General features: G+C 43.1%; 1 protein-coding gene across 2 annotated transcripts in view; it reads left to right on the top strand.

Annotated features, from left to right (window-relative positions):
* Positions 1-18,934, top strand: part of RCOR1 (REST corepressor 1) — an 82,814-nt gene that overhangs the window by 32,241 nt on the left and 31,639 nt on the right. For both annotated transcript variants that reach the window (XM_053980778.1, XM_053980779.1), the window contains one exon: positions 9,152-9,235. In XM_053980778.1, the coding sequence (XP_053836753.1) occupies positions 9,152-9,235 (84 nt within the window). The remainder of the gene's footprint in view (positions 1-9,151; positions 9,236-18,934) is intronic.

Below are 18,934 nucleotides of genomic sequence, written 5' to 3'. Positions count from 1 at the left end.
CAAGGGTGTCCTGCACCTGGGGGTTGGAGAGGAGTCACTCTGCACTCGTCACTCTCTAAATAAAGCAACACTTGTGTATTCCCCATTTCAAATTACGTATCTTTTTATTTCTGTTTCTCACCTTATTTTTGCTACTAACCGCTGGATTGTCCTTTTGTCAGAAAACAGTATGTGAATGGGAGGAGGGAGCAGCAGGGAGGGAGAGAGTGTGGGCATCTGCTGAATGGAGGGAATGGGCAACGTGTTCAGTCTTGTGACAGGTGGCACTTGTTAAATGCTAACTAATATTGAGGGGGAGGGTAGGGTGAAACAACCCTTAATTGTGTGTGTACAGTAGTGGTCTCTAAACTGCCCTTAACTGTTTGTACAGCAGTGGTCTTCAAATTTGGTATTGCCTTTCCAGATAAAGATCTTGGTAGACAGTGGTTTTTGTCATCAACTCAATGGTAATAATGGAAAGGCAATTGTATTGTTAAAAGCTGTTGTGAAAGCATCTGAGAACAAAATAACACCTCATTATGGCATGTTTTATAAATCCTGTGTTGTACCCTCTCTTTGAACACTGTGTACAGTTCTGGTTGTGCCCCATTCCCATCCCTCCCCCATGTGTACATGCTGCTTAGAGCTGTAAGATCACTAAAGTACAGGAATTATTCTTGTTTCCCATCTCCATACGAGGGAGAAGTAGAAAAGCCTGGCCTGTCTCGTTTGGAAAGCAGATGACTGAGAATAGTGTAGTAGAAGATCTGTAAAACAACAAGAGGCACGAATGAGGTGAACAGGGCGCAGTTATTCTCTGCTTCTCATAAGGCAGGAAATGGGGCCACCAAATGAAATGACTGAGTAGCAGCTTCAGAGTAGAGAAGGGAGTGTGCATGGGCTTTCTTTGTTCTCCTTCAGACAACAAACATATAATTAAATTGAAGCACTCTGCTACAGGATGTTGTAGATGCCAAAATTACAAATGGGTTCAAAAAGGATTAGTCTATTTGATGGATTTTTTTTTTTTTTTTTTGTTTTTACTCCCTCCTTCCATGATGGGTCATTAAATCCAGTGATGCAGATACAGTACCAGGCTCAGGAAGTCTCTCTGCTGGTCCTGCTCTTGTTATTCCTAAGTGCTGTCTGTGAATAATGGGCAGGACTGGCCCAAGCAGCTGCTCTTATTCTTAAGGGAACACAACAGAGGACCACGTTCAGTGGGTGGGAAGAGCTGAAGGCTAGCTTGGTAAAGAAATGGGAGGCTGTATGAACATGGGGCTGTGCATGTAGGAATTGCTGATTGTCAAAGATCGGGGAGGCAGCAGAATCAAGATCTGTGATGGAAAGAGAGGATTTGTTTGCCTTATCTTTGCTTCCTCATCAGTAGGTTCTTTGGCTTCAAATAGATTTAGCAGTGTCTAGATGTTTGTCAGCAGCACAAGACCCAGCACTTGAGGAAACTGCTGTGTTATTGTTGTTCCTTTTCTGTATATTAAATTCTGTGTGCGGGTCTTTACTTGCTTGCATGTAGGCATTCCTGTGTAACTTTTTGGTCACCTGAATGAGACTGGAAGTGGAATAGTGTGGAAGGGAAAAATGGAAGGAGGGAAAGAAGTGTCGTCCTGTTGGGTCAGTGTTTGGGGAGAACAGAAGCTGTGGAGCAGGGAGAAGTGTGCTTGGGAGGGCAGGTGAGCCTCATCGGCTCAGTGTGACATGTGTGCTGCAGGCTTTGGCTTTGTTCTGGTTGCTGCTTTCTGACTGCATTCAGGATTGCTGTGGCACAGTTAGCAGCTGTCCTCCTTGAAAGAAAAAAAAAAGTGGATGGTGTTTTTAAAAGGCTTACAGGAGATCTCTGATAAAATCTTGATCAAATGTGCATTTTCTGTCCTCTTAATTTTATACTTTCTCTTTAAAAAACCCTAACCCTTTCACATTTCAGTACAAAACCCCAGTCATGTCTAGACAAAAGCTCGTTGTGATTAGCAGAGGTGTGCTGCTCAATGCTAAGTAGTGCAGGGGTATATTCATGTTCCTTGTAGGGTAATGTGCTTCCTGCTCGTGTATGGATTGCAGGACTTATATGTGCAGAGCTCACTGAAGAGCTCAGGTTGGAATTGTATGGGTGTAGAAAATTTTACACACTTAAAGTGCATATTGAAAGGCTGTTTGCTTGTATAGTTATTCAGACCTCATCTATGGCTGCACATTGGTGCCACCTGCTTGCAAGAGAGAATGAGTGGGCTCCTATTATTCCAGAAAAAAATACAAGACAAGGCCTCAACATCTGTTCTGGCTTTATTGTTCGGTCTGGCCTGGGCTGTGGGCAGAATGTAGGCCACAGCTTTTGCATTACTGCTGGCTCTTAAACTGGAAAGGCATCTTGGATCAGATGTGTTCTTAAAAGGTTTAAAAATAATAATACAAAGATGCAAAGTTTAAACTTAGGATGTATTGAACTTGATTACTTTAGGGGAAAGGCAACTATTGCTATCTATGCTTTTTCTCATTTTCTCTTTCAGTTCTTCTAATGGTAAAAATTTTTATCACTGCAAAGTGACCTTTGTAATCATTGCTGGGTGATTAATCTTTAACTGGGTAATTTTTAAAGCAATATTTTGCTCACAGTTGTAACATGATACTGTAGGGTTTTGTAGCACAGCACCTACAGTCATTTTGAGGCAATAATGCTCTTCACCCCATGTTTCCAGTGCTGCTGCTCTGTATAGAAACACAAATAGTTGCTTTTGTTTCCCTAGGCAGATACAAAAATGCCCTCAGAACTTTATTTGCATATAGATTATAGTGCCAACCGGGTGTAGTCATGTATAGGAAGAGCTAACTGCTGCTTCATTTATAGCTTTTTAATTAAAAAATGTTTCTCAGTTTGCAGGATTCCAGTTCTGTTTCATTTAATGCTGCTATAGTCTGTTCAGTGATGGTATTTCTATGAAGTACCAGCTGCTATGACTAGGCAGTCCTTGGAAAACACGAATGAAAGGGGATCACAAGCATTATCTGCTGACTCAGGGAGAAGTCACGTGCAGAAGGAAGTGGAGATGAGAGCAGCAAAGTTCTTCAAATGTCTTTGAGTTGTTGCTTGGGACACCAGTGCCAGTAGTGAGGAAGGAAGGTGGAAAAAGCTTTCCTTCTGACTCTGAATTTTGAATTCTCTTGTGTCACATAGGTGTTGTGCTATTGTACCACAGCTGTGCATTTACAATTACACTGTGAGCCTGAGTAATACCAGTGAACCCCTAAGAGAATTTTTTTGTACTATGGGAGCCTGTGCCTCCCTTGTCTTATTTTGTTTAACAGGCATCATGGGTCCTGTAAACAGGGAATTTTACACTATGCAATAAATTTAAGCTCTGCATTGATAAAGAAAATGCAGGCTTGGGAGTGGAAGTACTTGTTTAATCTCACTTTGCTAGAAGTAAATACATTAGACTTGATCCAAAACTGCTTTAAGAAGCATTCAGCAGCTAAGTTATTATATGGCAACTCCAGCTCTTGTAAACAATAAAAGCATCTATTCACATTCGGATATTATACAATGCATGTTTTATATATAGTGCTTAGGGTTTCATATTAAAAGGAAGAGGTATTTCTTACACTTTCTTTTAAAATCTGCAATGTGTGATTTAAAAATGAGTCAGTACCATATGGGGGGGTCAGTAAGTGCTGTTAGTAAAGCAGTAGCTTTTGTAGGTGGGAGTCTTGCTATCCTTTACCTTGGGTATTTCAGTTGTTGTACAACCTTTATTATCTTCATGGAAGACATTGTTCAGATCTCAAAGTATATTCTTACCTGTTATTTTGCAAAATATCAGTACCTGAAGAATTCCCTGGAGTCTTATGGCAAGTGCTTTTAAACTTTGGTTTAAGGCTCATGTTTGCTGCCCAGAGAAGGTACAGAAGTATGTATTTGTATCCAGCACCTGACTGTGGACCTACTCTTCTGAGTTACCTTATTCTAAATAACAGAAGCAGCTGACTAGAGCAGGGTCCCACTCTTCATGGTGTGTGTTGCAGTGCTCTCACATAGTCATGTGTTATTGTGCTTTGCTTTGAAATCCATAGGGTGTCAATAGCTCTGAAATGCCTTGTGCAAGCAGCAACAGCAAAAACATCAGAGACTACTGAGAGGGTTATGGAGAAGGAAAAGGAGGCATCCTTCCCAAGCCTCACTTTGACTTGGGCAGGATGCAACTAGAAGCAAAATGTGTCTTGACATCTGCAGGAGGTGAGTATCATTTCTCCAAGGGGTCAGTACAGGTATCAAGAGGAAACTTAAAGCTCCTGAATGGCTCACAGCTGTGGCTAGGTCTTGCAGCATCCTTGGGGAGAGCTGTGAGACAGAGCAGGTCTCTCAAGTGCAGGAACTCAAGTGGGAGCTGGCATTGCTGCCTTGCACAGAAGCAAAATAACAGATGACAGAGTGATTGGTGGCTCTTTGAGAGGCCTCTGCTCCTACTGAGTTTATTCTGGCATGTTTCTTCTCTAACTTGGAGAAAAAAAATAAAATGTGATGTGTCAGGCTGGAGCTGTGCAGTGCTGGGCTCCTGCTTGCAAGCAGTGTTTTGCCTTCCTGTACACTCCTTGTGTATGGTGTCCATTCCACGCGTGGTCCTTAAGATGGTTTAAACTGGTGCTGTGGGTGAGGGAGGTGTCCTGGCTGTCCCCGCTTCCTTACTCTTCTTCCTCGTCTCTAAATATATGTGGTAGAAAACCAGGAACTGATATTGAGTTAAAGCTAACAGCTTTTTTGTTGGATTACTTTTATTTTTTTTAAAGCTCAGGTAGATCCCCTGCTTTAGTTTGTCAAGTAGATGGTGGAAGGGGACACAATGCTCTTTTGCAGTGCTGCTCTTGAACCTTCTGATAATTCCCTTCTGATGCCAGTTTCTCTATGGCTAACTTGAAATTGGGGAGGGGTCAGAAGGACAGGGCAGGTTCTCTCTGACCTGTAGGGGGAACTTGATGTATGTACTGGTACAGTGACCTTTGGTGGTTCCTGTTTGGAGACACCCCTGTTTCCCTTTTCCTATCAGATGTCCTGGCTTGACAGCTCCTGGGGAGAGGTGAGGAGAGCCTTAGCTGCTGTGGATCAGAGTTTCAAATCATGCAGTGTGCTGCTCTTGCATGTGCCAGGCCTGTGCATTAGCTCAGGGAGCCCCCAGGGATGGAGAGCCTCAGTCTTTGGGTAGAAGTGATGGGAAATTAAGGGGCCATGTTTTTTCTCTCCTGTACAAATCAAAGTATTTCTGCACACTGGTTTTGAGATGTGTCCTCATAGCTCCAGGGGGGAAAAAACCCAAAAGCTCCCACAACATTTTAGAATATCAATATATATTGATATTCAATATATATAAATATTATTTTAGAATAATATTACTATATATGTCTTCTGCTTTGCTTCATCTCCTCCCTTGAACAGTAGAACTTTTTGGGCTTGTGCAGTAAACCACATCTGTAAAATGGGACAAACTTTAAAAAGAACATTTTCTTCTCAAAGTGAATTTTAAGCTGGATTGGTTCTCTCCTGAGTTTTAGTGTATGGTCTGTGGAGTAGGGTTATATTCTAGTGGTAAGAAAAGAGAGAGATGATAACTGCTGTGGAAAAAGCAACATGATACTGTTCCTGGTTGGGGCTGCACTTCTCTGCCTGGGTAAAGGCATTGGAAGTTTGCATTCCCTGTGAATTCTGATAGTGGAACAACATTTAGGGGACGCTGCTTGTATTAGAAGGTTTTCCTCTTGGAGGAAGCAACCATGATTCCTGACAGACTTGGGACAAATGGGAAAGCTAACAGTGGGAAAGTGATTACAGAGTGTTTGCTCCCACAACAGCTGTGACACGCAACTAATGGCTGTGGCAGAGACTTCACAAATATCTGGTGGGTAGCTAGAGGAAAGTGCAGGATCACCTGAAATGTCAGATCTTCTTGTCTGCCATTATACAGCTTCTCTAAACACAGGTTGCACTGGTTTAACTATAGTTGCTTAAACAAGCAAACCTCATTGATCCTAAATTGATCTGTTCTCCTAAAAAAAGAGTAACCCTTGCCCTTCTTATGTGGCTATTTTTACATGAAACATGCAACAGATTAAATTGAATTATCTTTACAGCTTTATCACTGAAGTGCAGAGTGTCAGAATTCATCCTGGTAGTCCTTGTACAGAAGCATGGGACAGTGTTGGTGAGCATTGCAGCTGTGCTTGGAATGGTGCTATAAAGGGATGTAACAGCCACTCTGCTCTGAGGCCCCTCTTCTGCTCTCATGGCTGTTGCTCTAAAGCAGTCATTCCATTTCAATGTGCTTCCAAATTCTGAGCAAGCTCTTATGCTTTTCGTTGGTACATCATGCAGTAAGAGTACTTATGCTGAGTGTATTTATGGTGGGGTCAGCACTGTACTGGAAGAATGCCTGTCATGTCTGCCTTACATATGAGGCACAGTAAATGTGGGTCTGTGGGCTTGAGAGGGGGTGCTGGGGAGGATGTGGTGCCAGAAGGTGAAGGACCTGGCAAGCTTCTTGGAATGTAGGGAGGGAGAATCAGCCTTTATGGATATCTGAGGATCATCCTCACTCCCATCTTTCTATGTGTGTTGGCCTTCAGATGCTTCTGCCCTTTGCAGAAAAGCATGAGTTTCAGCATAACCCTACTGGGGCTGTGCCTTGGACTGGCCTCTACAGCTGTCAAGGAATGAGGCCTGAGGGTGGATAGGTGTAGGCTTGGCTGGAGAGTTGGAGCAGGGGATAAGTTGCAGGAACACTGGAGATGCTGCTTCACACCCATTCACGAGTCCAGTGTAACTTGGCTGGTTGGTGCTACAGAGGGGCTGGAGAGAGGAAGATGCTGGGCTGTGGGAATTGGGCAGAAGGGGGTCCTGAGGGTGGCATGAAGCACAGCATCTGCAGGCACCTCTGTGTATGATGCCCAGGGAGGGAGTACATAGCTGGAAGGAGGTAGCTCCTAACCCAAGGTATTTCCTTGGCAGAGGAAGTTCCTGGGTACCTGTTGTGGAGCTGCGGTGCAGCATGAGGAACACATTTTGCCACCCTGCTTTTGAGTGCCATGAGGTCCTGCAGCACCTCCCTGCACTGGGTATCACCTCCTAGGGCTGCTTCCCTCTGTAATGCCCCAAAGCCTAACTTGGGCTTTTAACCATGGGAAGTGAAACTTCACCCAGCTTACTGTGGGTGAGCTGAGCTAGTGGAGCACTGCTCCTGACAGGGGCAGCTGGGCTGGGGTGTGCACCTCATGTGTCCCAGAGCAGAGGAGGTTCAGAATGCTAAATTGGGAGAAAACTTTTTCCTTTTCCTGATTTAGGTGGATTCTCTGCTAAAGGCACACTGACATTGCCTGGTCTTACACCTCACTTGGCAGTGTTTGGACATCAGGCTCCTGAGCTGCAGTGGGTACTGGGGTGTGTTGGGACTTGGATGGAAGTGTTTAAATTCATGGAGACCTGACTGATGATTGATGATGTCTTTGAGTATTTTCATGGAATAAGAATGTGCTTTTCAGTGTAGGTTAAAGTGAGGAGAGAGACAAGCCATCCTGGATAAGGAGAGTGAAGAGAAAAATTTGATAAAGGCGAGGCTTAGTGTTGACTCCTTCTTTGCATTCCAGCTTAGACTTAAAATGAGGAAGAAGGTAAAACTTATTGCCAAATGTTTCAGGACTTGTAATTTTCATTTCAGACACTTTGTGTTCTGTGTCTGGTCTTCACCTCCCATCTCTTGCCAACAGAAGATGTTGTCTCTTCTCACTCCTTTTTTTTTTTGCCTAGTGTAGAAAGTAATGAACATGCAGAGTGTGCAAAATACCTTGTATGTGCAGTTGCTAACCATCTTAAAACAACGTGAAACCTTCCCAAAAACCCGAGTGAAAGATAATCAAGTTGTCTGTCATGAAAAAAACCTACCTGTTCAGTGTAAATATGTTGCTGACAGGTGGCTATTTTTAATGCATGCTATTTGTACTTTAATGTTAAAATATTAAAATATTTTTGTCATCTAAACCCTGACTGTTCTTAGCTGAGCAGATTTCAGGTTAAAAACAGTGGTGAGACCATGAGTGTTCATAGCACTGTAATGTAATTGGTGTTACTAGATCTTTCCTGACCTGTTTCAATGCATCATGAAGTGGTGGTAATATGTCTAATTGCACAGTGCAGAGAAAATAGCATTGTGTTGAAATATTGCATAAAACTTGAGCGTTATGTGGCATTTTGTAGTGGAAATAGACCTGTAGGTACTTATTCATAACAAGATTTGCAAGTTTCTCTCTGCCAGGGCGAGTGGTTGGGCTGGCTGTGTGTGTGCTGACTCAAAGGAGGGAGTTCTTTTTTTCTCTTCTTGTCCCCTTCCTCCTCCTCTTTTGACTGCTTGTGACCGAACATCATCAGAATTGACAAGAGCTTGCTCTTGAAACTACCTTAGTTTGAAGTTGCTTTTTCAAGCTACCTGCAGCTGTGGATCTTCACTTGAGACTTCCAGAGCTCTCCTGCCAGCCGGGTGTTAGGCTGGTTAAAACCAGACTTGTTGTCTGAGTGTGGGTCCATGTCTCAGTGTGGGTGTGAATGCATTTGGATTTCTCTGGAGCAGTTGAGACTGGCACCTCATTGTGACCTGAGGGATGCAGTGTCACCTGGGTGGGCATTCCTGATGGTATGGGGGATGGAGGCAAAGAAGGGCTGCTGGGCTGGTGCAGGAGGTGCTCAGAAGTGTAGTGTGGGAGGTTTTATGCATGTGCCTACCCTGAAGGGTTAATCTGTCTGCACTCTGCAGTCTCATGATGTCCAGGGCTTGGAGCCTGCTGCCTGAGCCTAGCTCCTCCCTTTTTCATTTAATGATGGCTGGAAGAAAAATAATCAAGTGTGCTGGAAGAGAAACATTAATTAACTTTTAATTTAGATCTAACGTATGCTGCTTAGTGTATTGCATGAGAGTGTGCAGTATCTGTCATGTTATATAGAGGGTGATGCATTGAAGAAACAAGGAAAAGCCTCAGGTCTGAATGGGAAGATGGGGTTTTAACTCTGTGGATGGGTTTTATATCTTGATTAAAAGTTGCAGATGTGTGATAAGTTGCTTTTGTATCCATTTTGCATCTGAAATTACTTTCTCTGTAACTTGGTTTGTATTTGTTTTCTCTTAAGCCAAACTTGCAAGGCGAAGTCAGGAGAGAGAGAATCTTGGCATGCTGGTCTGGTCACCTAACCAGAATCTGTCTGAAGCAAAATGTAAGTCTCTTCAACTATTTTTATTCCTTTCTTTCCTTACATGTATCACTGCAAGAATGCAAAGTTGCCAGTTTTGGTAGAGAGGTTATGTCTGTGACCTTTCCATTATGAATTAAAATGAATTTGAAAGAAGAAAAGCCTACAACGCAATCCCCAGATGATCTTTGTTCTCCACTGGGCAGCTGCTCAGTGTCAAATCCACGGGGACAGGGAAAGCAAGAGAAATGCGACAAACATTATTCTGTGGTATGAATTCTTTAAGCTACTCATCTGCAGACCTACACAATCGGCTTTTTTTTTTTGCTGTTGGTCCTGTAGAAGACAACAAAAATAACAGGGGAGAGCAAAATGAAAAGTGCTTGGGGGTGGGGGGTCCGGGAAATATTTGGTAATTAGTAGTACCTTTTCCTTCACTAAGACAAATCCACATCTGGAGCCCATGGAGGTTTTAAATTCCAGAACAATTGCAGTGCCTTGCAAGTCCACGTGAGGGCAATTAACAGCGCTCTGTGTGTGTCTGGGAACAAGTCTCAGTGCTGCTGCCAGATGGCAGAACTAGTGTTTGAAAGGTTTGTCTAGCTACAGTTCTCCTCATGAATAAGTAGGACTCCTTGATTAAAGGGCTGCTGTTTGAATGCAGTAACTAAACCTAAGCGCTTTTGGGGGAGGGAGCTGAAAAGAGCTTATTTTGACTTTGTGCTTATACCTTGTTTTTTTTTTTTTTATTATTTTATCCTTTCTGAATTCGGAGGCCAAGAATGAGAATCATGCATTCCTGTTCCTCTGCAGCTTTTGTGGTGGCACTATTAATTGAATACTTGATTTTCCTGTAGACCCAAGGCCTGGAATGCATGATAAGGCACATGTGAAGATGCAGTGGCATTTGCAAATTAAGGCAGCAGAGACTGTGCACCAGCTGGCTCTGTCATGAAGGGCCGGTCCTCTGCCCTGGGGCATTTGTTCCACTGAGCAAGTTACCCCTTAAGTTACAGAACGATGATGGTACTGATCTGCAGATAAAAAGGGCTTTGCAAGGATCATGTTTGCCTTCTCTCCTTGTCTGCTCCCTGCTGGCTATTGGATGCTGAAATAAATAAGACTGATGAGAAGAGGAATGTATTTGACAGTTATTTACAGCTAGAAACCGCTTAAAAGGTATAAGAGCAAGAAACATTTGCCACCACCAAGAGGAGTGAGTGTTCATGAGTTTTCTGTGGCACAGGATTCTTGTAGCTGCCTTTCAAGTCTGAATGTCTTTTGAATCTCAGCTCAGCTTTGGAGCCTTTCACTCCTGCCTGATAGGAAACAGGTTTCTTCAAGAGGGAAGACAGAATGGAAGAGGAAAAGGAGGGAAGATATGTGGAATTGAGTAAAATAATCCTTAACTGAGTATTCTGTGGTAATTGGCACAGAAGTATACTCATAGAACATAGAGAGGATATAATATCTGCTAAGATGATATCATGAACATAAGAGGTAATTAAAAAAGTAGTTTGACATAGATAAATAAAAACTAGGTGGCAGTTGTCTGTTAGTACAGTAAAAGAGTTGGGGAAAACAACGTGAATATAAGAGGAGAGCTATAATGAATTTCTCAAAATACTGAATATTTTAGTAAAAGTATAAGACTCGCTAGTGAGTTCACCTTCCAAAAGAGGTGCAGCAAAAAAAATAGTAAAATTCATTTCAAGTTTGGGGAAGTAAAGTATGAGGTTAGTCCACCATACGTGGCACAAAAAATACCTCCCTGGTGCCTATTTGATACAGAGGAATGGAGTTAAGAAATTAGGTATCCAGTAGTAGTAAAAATCCAAAGGAGCATTGTCAGAGATGGCTGAGAGGACCTTGGGGGTGGCAGATGGGAAGAGGGCAGCTGTGCAGGGAATGAGAGAGCAGGGTGGGAGCTGGTTGGTCATAGCTTTGTTTTGTGTCAATTTGAGCTGATCCTTTTGAAAGGAATCAGGTACTCCTGTCTCTGTGTGGCATTTCTTAAAAATGATCTGTGAAAAACAAATGCTGCCGAAGGTAGGAGCTTTTGGTTTTTTGAAACTAAAAATGGATTGATTGTTAGAAATAAATTTATTACTCTAATGTATTCAAGAGAGCTGTTAGGCACTGATTGCATGAGAGCCTGATTCAGTCCCCCTTCCTTGCAAAGGATGGGAACTTCCTCCAAAACACCAGTACTCTGCAATGGCTGTAGAGCACTTACTAAATGTATCACAAGCAGAGTTGCTTTATGGTTTATGATGAAAGAACATCAGGAGGCAGGAGGTCTCTCCAGTGTCTCTCAAGTTCACTGACAAGTCTTGGCATTGTTGATAGTGAATCCGAATTAAATGACGTCCAGGGGGATGTGTGAGAGGACTGATGATGATCAGCATTTTCATCAGTGATGTGGGAATTGATATGGAATTGTGGATGAGCCTGTAGACTGACAGGATGGTAAATAAAATTAATGCTATTGACAGTCTTGTAGAGTGCTTTGGGTCTTTTCCTTACTCGGACTGCTGCCAATGCAGTGGGCTCTTAATGACCCAACTGCAGGGTTATGAATCTCAGTACTGAAATCTCTGGCTTTCTACATCAAGCCTGGTATTTGGAAAGAAATGGTTTAGAGAGCAGTCCTGGGGAAACAGTGGGCAGGTAATTCAGCAAAGCTTCCCAGTGTCCTGCTTGACCCAGAAGATGATGTGGGTGTAATGAGTGAGGTAGTCACTGGAACAGTTTGCTGCCTCTGCACCCAGCAGCATTCAGGGGAATGAACCTTGGCTTTAGTGTTTAAAAACTGAGAACAGGGTGGAGACAGGAGCTGCAGGAGCAATTTGGAAACAGAAGCTGAAGCAAACTCCATCTATTTAGCTTACTGAAAAGAGACTGAAAGAGGACTATTGTCAATTATTCTCTCAAAGAGAAATTTTGACATAATAAGAGATGCAGATAATACAAATAGATGGCTGCAAAATAAGCACACACAGACTGAAATGAAATGTCTAAGTGTGTGGAGGCTTTTTTTGGAGATTGACTACTGGAAGTTGTCCAGGGAAGTGATGGATTATTGTATTTCTTGATACCTTTTTAAACTATGGATTTTTGTGATGTATTATCCTTGGTGGGGGAGATCATTCATTGGCAATGTGAAATTGCAAGTGGAGGGAGTTCTCCTGTGAGCTCTGGGAGGTTGGTGTAGCCCCTTGGGCTGTACATTGGTGAGTCCCAGCTAGCACATCCATTTCAATGCTGCTCCTCAGGCTGAAGTCTGGGTGAACAGATCCTTCCAATCAGCATGCATTGGTATCTGTGATTACTTTTGTTTGTACTCCAAAGCCTTGAATCCATCCTGTGCCTGTAAATCACAGAGCTCTTCTCTGTTCCTGTGTCTGGGGCTCAGCAAGAAGATGGAAGCAGCACACGTTAGCTCTTCCTCAGAGCGAATTGTAGCTCTCGTGAGCCAGGAGTTCTGTGCAATCAGTGGAAATTGGGAAACCCACCCTTGTTAAAGGGGAATCTCTGCTAAAAACCACTGAGCAGGTCTGTGACATTGCTCAGAGCAGTGCACCTGATGAGTTTGGCAGAGGGCTGGCAAAACTGTTGGAGGATGTGGGAGAGTCTCCTGAAAGCTGCTGAAATTAATCGTGGAAAGACCAGAGTGTCAGCTGAGACCTGGTGGATATCTACATACCTGATGCTCCAGGCTCACACAATTAGTTAAAAGCTTGTTTGAGTCCCATGCACCCTCTGTGCTGAAGAAATGTTTTAATCATACTGGAGAAACCTTTTACCTGGATGTCATGAAGTGATGGATGTATTAGAGAACATGAAAGCAAAAGTATGTGTTGGCATATTGATGATTTTTTTTTTTTTTTATCCTCTGCCTTGTTAACCATTAATCCTGGGTACAAACCACTTACTGCCTTGCCCATATTAATACCAAAGTTGAATGCTGCCAGCATGCTCCATATCTACTGCCAGACTTCTGCCTTTGAAGGGTCACTTGCATAGCAGTGCCACCATAGTAGTCACAAAGTTAGCCCAAAACTAGAATTTTGTCCTTTCTCTTTTGAAGACGAAAGAAAGAAAGAAATGTCACTATGCAGTAACTGAACATTTGGACTTAAAATAACTGCTCCCCTTCTAGTTCTGCTCCAAATACCCTGTGCTGTAGCTGGGTCACACCTCTCACAAAGAGTTTGTTCTGGTGGTGAAACTCCCGAGAGGCTTTGTGGACTTGGTGCCATGGAGGGCAGCTGTTCTGGCTGTGCTGGGGCTCTGTCACAGAGGGTGGGGAAGGACACAGGAGGAAGAATGATGCCTTGAACAAGGTGACATTGAGGAGCAGGAACAGCTAGGTGGAAGACAGACATCTGCTTCTTGGAGTGGCACATGGTAAAGGAGGAGGGGAAATAGTGAAAAATGCATTGTAACGATGCTGTGGAAACCCTGCACAGGATCGAGCTGGGCCAGCATGAAGCTATTAATAAAACAGCAGTGTCTCTCTGTGCCAAGCACGCCAGTGAGTGGAACCAAAAAAATGACTTTGGGTTGGTTTAGAAATGAGCAAGTGTTGGCATGCAGCAGCTGCCCAGGAGTGAGGCGTGGACTCCAGGTGAGAGGGTAGGATGTGATTATTGCTTTTATGCATCTGCAGTTCAGAGGTGAACTACAAGAAGAAAAGATGTATTGTTTTTTGCTAGTGATAAGCTCTGCTTTGAAACTAATTTTTCATCTCTCGACAGAATATGTGTGCTGCTAGATGGAAGTTAGATGGATGTCTTACTGACATCTTGGTGGTTATCTCCAGTGGATTTACAGTTTATGGGGTGTCACTGAGCAAGCAAACACTGTTCCTAATACCTGTGGGACACTGGATCATGGATGGTAGCTGGATCTTCTGGTTTTGCAGTGCTGGTTCTGTTTGACCTGATTGCTGACTGGCATTGCCAACTTGAGCATTTACCAGTCCCTTTGTGTGTTATCCTGTGGCATCTCCTGTTTTGAGGCTGCAGCTGGCTCCCTGCTTTACATTATGTCTGCCTTGGTGCACATGGGAGGAATTCAGACATCTTCCTTCCCTCTGTGGTGGGGAAATAGAAAGACCCAGGAGACATGGAGACAGAGAAATGCCAGAATTAGGTGAAATAGCTGAGTGTTCCAACATCCTCCTAATGTGCCTGGCCACACTCTGTGGCTGGGGGAAAAGGGAGCAGTCCCTAAATGTGCTGCAAAACCTGATGCTGGGAAGGCAGTAATGTGCCAGCTGAGGCTCTGATGGAGGAAGAACTGCTGGTTGCTATGGTTACTAAAGATATTAACCCTGTGGTGTTTGGATGGGCAAGGTTTAGTTAACTGTGCCACAGGCTGGGTAACTGTTTGGGAGTGTGTGGTGCTCCATCCTAAGAAGTTGTGAGTTGGCATTCAGGATTTGAAAAGTCCCAACTACATTTTTAAGTGTGACCTGGTCCTTAGTGTGTCAGCAGACTTCTTAGGGTGCAAGTGAATTTTGGTAGCTCTTCTCTGTTGCCAGAATTTCGGAGGGCAGGTCGCAGGTTTAAGTGGCCAGAGTCTGTCTCTAGCTTTAGTGCACGGGTTAATCTTTGCATAAAATGGACTCTGGATTACTCTAGTTTTTCTTCCAAAGAGAATGTTGAGCAAGCCTGGGAATCTATTTTGTCTATTCTCTAATTTAAAATGACTATCAGAATAAAGAACATGAGAATGCCTTCTAAGGATTACTGCATGTGTCTGATCATGATTTGTGTGGTTGGTCTCTGTTTTCAGTGTGTATCTGAGCCATAGCTGTTTTAAGAAGAGCTTATGTTTGGACATAGTCTTTCTCCCTTGGCTTATTTTGTCCCGTGAATTCTGTGAACGTGTGACTCTGTCACTATCGTCATTAGCTCTCATTTTCATTGGGGTGTAGAGTGCCCTAGCAATAAATAGGAGCAGAAAACCACAAATGGGAGAGTGTAGACTGGGGAAAGTGCTGATCTTAAAATCTTCCTTTTAGAAAACAAAGCCCCTATTTACAGGATGCATTTAAAATGGAAGGGAATATTGCTTCAGGGATATTTGAGAGCCAGCACATAGGCACCCTTCCTCAGGCAGCAGTAGTAAGGCAGAGGATATAGTCTTGTATGTATCAGAAAAGCTGTTTTTAAGTCCCTCCTCTCTGTCATGACCTAATCAGGGTCCTTGAAACAGTTGAAATTGTTATTTTCTTTTGAATCCACTCTCCCTTCCTTCCTCTATTGTGACCTGATTTGTGACTCCACAAAAGGTTGTGTTGATGCTCAGTAAAAGTGCAGCCACCTTGGCCAGGGATGGGAGAGTAGGAACTGCTTAGGCTTTGCTACCAGAGAGAAAAAAAAGTACTGTTGAACTCTTAGCTGAGGTTATACTTGGGGATTTTTTTGTAGTTGGCTGAGTGCTGTGGGAGGTTGTGAAGGAAGATGCATATATATTGTGCTTCTCCCGTTTGGGAATTTTCTGCTTGTTTGTGTCCAAGCTTTTACTTGTTGAGGTGTTGGTTTCCTTTTTTTTTTTTTTTTTTTGGTAGTAGTAAAAGTGTGAGTACTGAAAAAAGAGCTGTAGGTCTCTAAGGGGTGGACTTCAGGAGTTGTGATTGTCTCCTGAAGGTACATGCTGACCTTTTGTTGCTCAAGTGAAGATGGCAAAAAAATCCAAACTTATGTTTGTGTTGTTTGTGTATGCTCCTTACCTAGAAATATCAGTTTGTTGTCTGTCCCAGTGACAGCAAAAAGGATTAATGTAAAAGCAGAATTGGGTTTATGTTTATCCCTAATCCAAATTTCATATTATGCAGCGAACCTGGCAGCTGTGAAGCTTGGATGTAAATACAGTAGCTGAAGAATGCATCTCCATGGATTCAGAAATGAAAAAATTAGTGTTTAATTTAAGGTTCTGCTTGAATTTAGCTGTAGAAATAATATAAATGAATAATATTAAATAGAAATATAACAGAAATAATACAAATGTTATGGCCACTTTTCCCAGCAGCTGCAGTCACTGCACTTCAGAAAATGCTCAAAAGACAAAGGTGAAGGAATGCAATTTTTAGTTTTAACTAAGGCAACTTTTGATGCTTATAGTAGCAATATTACGAATAACAAAAAAGATAACAAGCATTCAGAGGCTGTGGGTGTATCCCTGAAATGGCTGAGTTGCCTCAAACTTAGCTTCAGTTTCCCCTTTGTTTGTCATCTGCTGTGCTAGTTGCTGTTGCAGCTCTGTGTGGAAATCTCAGAGCAGTTCTTTCATCATTATTGCTGTAGGTTGATATATCTGCATCCTGAATGCATATTTAAATTAAGATGAATTTTTAACCCTGTCACAGTAGTGGAGTCAGGAAAGCAATTTAGTTATAGAGAGCTAGGGTGCATATTTGGATGGATTGTAACAAAGGTACACTGGATTGTGTTGTTGTTTGCTTTGGTTTTTTTTCTTCCCAAAGCCCACAAACAAAAAAAAAGCCTGAAGAAAAGAATGCATTGGAGACTATCCAGGAAAAGGATGTCTTATCTAAGGTAGCTGTGTTTTCCTGGAGGAATTTTTGCTGCTGTGCTGGGAGGGGGGAGGTAGTCACCAGTTTCTTCATGTGCCTTGTTCTCTCCTGCCACCTGTTAGTTCCTCCTTTTCACTGCAGTGTGATCCAGGCCTTCCCTGAACATGCCAAGCTGACCCACTTTGAAAATGCCAGCAGCCACTACTGTGGGATTGAACCGGTGCTGGCACTCAGAAGAAGCTTTTTCCCTAAGAGAAGTTTAGAGGAAGGATGATGTAGATGTAATGGAGTGATGATAGCTGTGTTAAGAGTTACCTGGCAGTGAGCCTTGATCTGAAATTCCTTTGGGAGCAGCCTTAGCCAGCCTGATCGGTGCTGTGTGACTTGTAGGACCAGTGTGACGAGAATGAGGAGGCTGCAGCTGCTTCACCCTGCTTGGCCCAGCCCTGGCACGGGCTGTGTGCGCTCCAGTCTTGCTGGGAATGGCAGGCTTGGGGCATTTCAGAGGACTGGGTTGTTTTTTCTGGTCTCTTATGGTAGCTGTGAGCAAAACATAGGAACAGTCAGGGAGTTGAAGGTAACTTTCTATGGTTTTTTAAAAAATTTTTTCCTTAGAGCAAAGTTAGTCAGCAAGTATGTGTTCATAGGTATGTGATGGAAGCTGTGCACAGGCAGGGAGGAGCTCATGTGGGAGATGGAATGCTCCACAGAGGAATGCTTGAGGAGGTCATAGCCCTAACAGCTTGCTATGATGAGTTCATGTTGCCAAGTGTGACCTTTACAGACCTGCTAGTGCAGGAGGCAGAGCAGCTTGGCTTTCTCCAGGACATGTGCCAGAGATTCCCTCATCGTTATGTGTTTGCTGTGGCATCATTTGCTCTAATTAGGAACCACTCCTGCTACTTAATTTTCCTGTACTCTTACTTTTGCACTCTACCTTAAGTTACTTCCCTGTTCATGTGTTTCTTGTGCAGGTTCAAATTGTGGTAGGGTTGTAGTGAATTTTCTAACACTGCAAGAATTAGTGGTAATATATATATGTAATAACTTCTCAGTAAGGACTGGGTTTCTAAGTCCTGACTAAAACCATGGTAACCCACCACTGATATTCCAGGGTCTGTTCAGTAACATTGATTTATCATAGGCTTTTCCACAGAGTGTCTTAGGGTCAGCCTTGAGGGCTGAGAGCCTCTATGTAATCCAGGTTTCAGCATGTGCTGTATGAATCTGTAACTTGATTTTTTTCTAAAGTGACTTAATTTGGAAGTATCTTAATACCTGAATATCTGTCAACATAATACTACTGCTTTGGTTTAGAGGCTACTGTAAGGATGATGTCATTCAAGATCTGGCTGTGGAACCTTGCTGGGTTTCTGCATGGACTTCTTAGAGAGGTCAGACACAGCTTTGCACCTCTTGTGCTCCTAAGCCTACAGGAAGCAGATAAGTGCAAGAATGGATGCACTGAGTGTTAGTGTCTCCCAAAGGCTGACCTGTCTGTAGTGGGGTGATCCACATTCTGCAGCAACTCTGACTCAGACTTGTCTCCTTCCTCTTGCTGACTGCTGGCTTGCCTGATGCTTCCTTTCTGCCCAAGTGGCATCCCTCAAGGAGGTAGCCAGGGGACAAATTGATCATTTCTTTTGCTTTTGTGTCCAATATAAAGGGAGTCAGCGTGGCTTCTCCTTTCTCGTCACAGGCCTTATTATCAGTAACAATAATAATGAGCTGTAATTTAACCTGATGGCTATTCTGCTCCTGCATACCCCTTGTGCATGTTACCTCATGCTGCACAAAGACCCTGTGTTGTGGGGAAGTGGAGTTACACATGCTGTTTAGGAAGCCTGGCTCTGATACAGGGCTTTCATTAGTCTGCATTCCTACAACAGCAGAGAATATAGTAGTTCTGGTTTTTAGGAGCTTTCAAAATCTCTTTGAGGTTGGAAAATTGACCTTGTGGAAGGTTTTACACTCTTTAGAGTGTTTTCAGTCTGGATATTTCTTGGTGGCTTCTGAAGCTGGTTGGCAGCAGGTTACTCAATGAAGCTTTATAGTATTCCTGCTGACTGATTTGCAGACCAAGAATTTCAGTGTATAAAGCATGATGTGGATGAAGAGCTGAGAATGTTCTAGGCAGGGTACTGAAGCCTTGTATTGGATTGCTAGCAACCTGACTC

Source organism: Vidua macroura, chromosome 6, assembly GCF_024509145.1.
Source record: "Vidua macroura isolate BioBank_ID:100142 chromosome 6, ASM2450914v1, whole genome shotgun sequence".
Lineage (NCBI taxonomy): Eukaryota > Metazoa > Chordata > Aves > Passeriformes > Viduidae > Vidua > Vidua macroura.
This window is presented reverse-complemented; position numbering and strand designations above follow the sequence as displayed.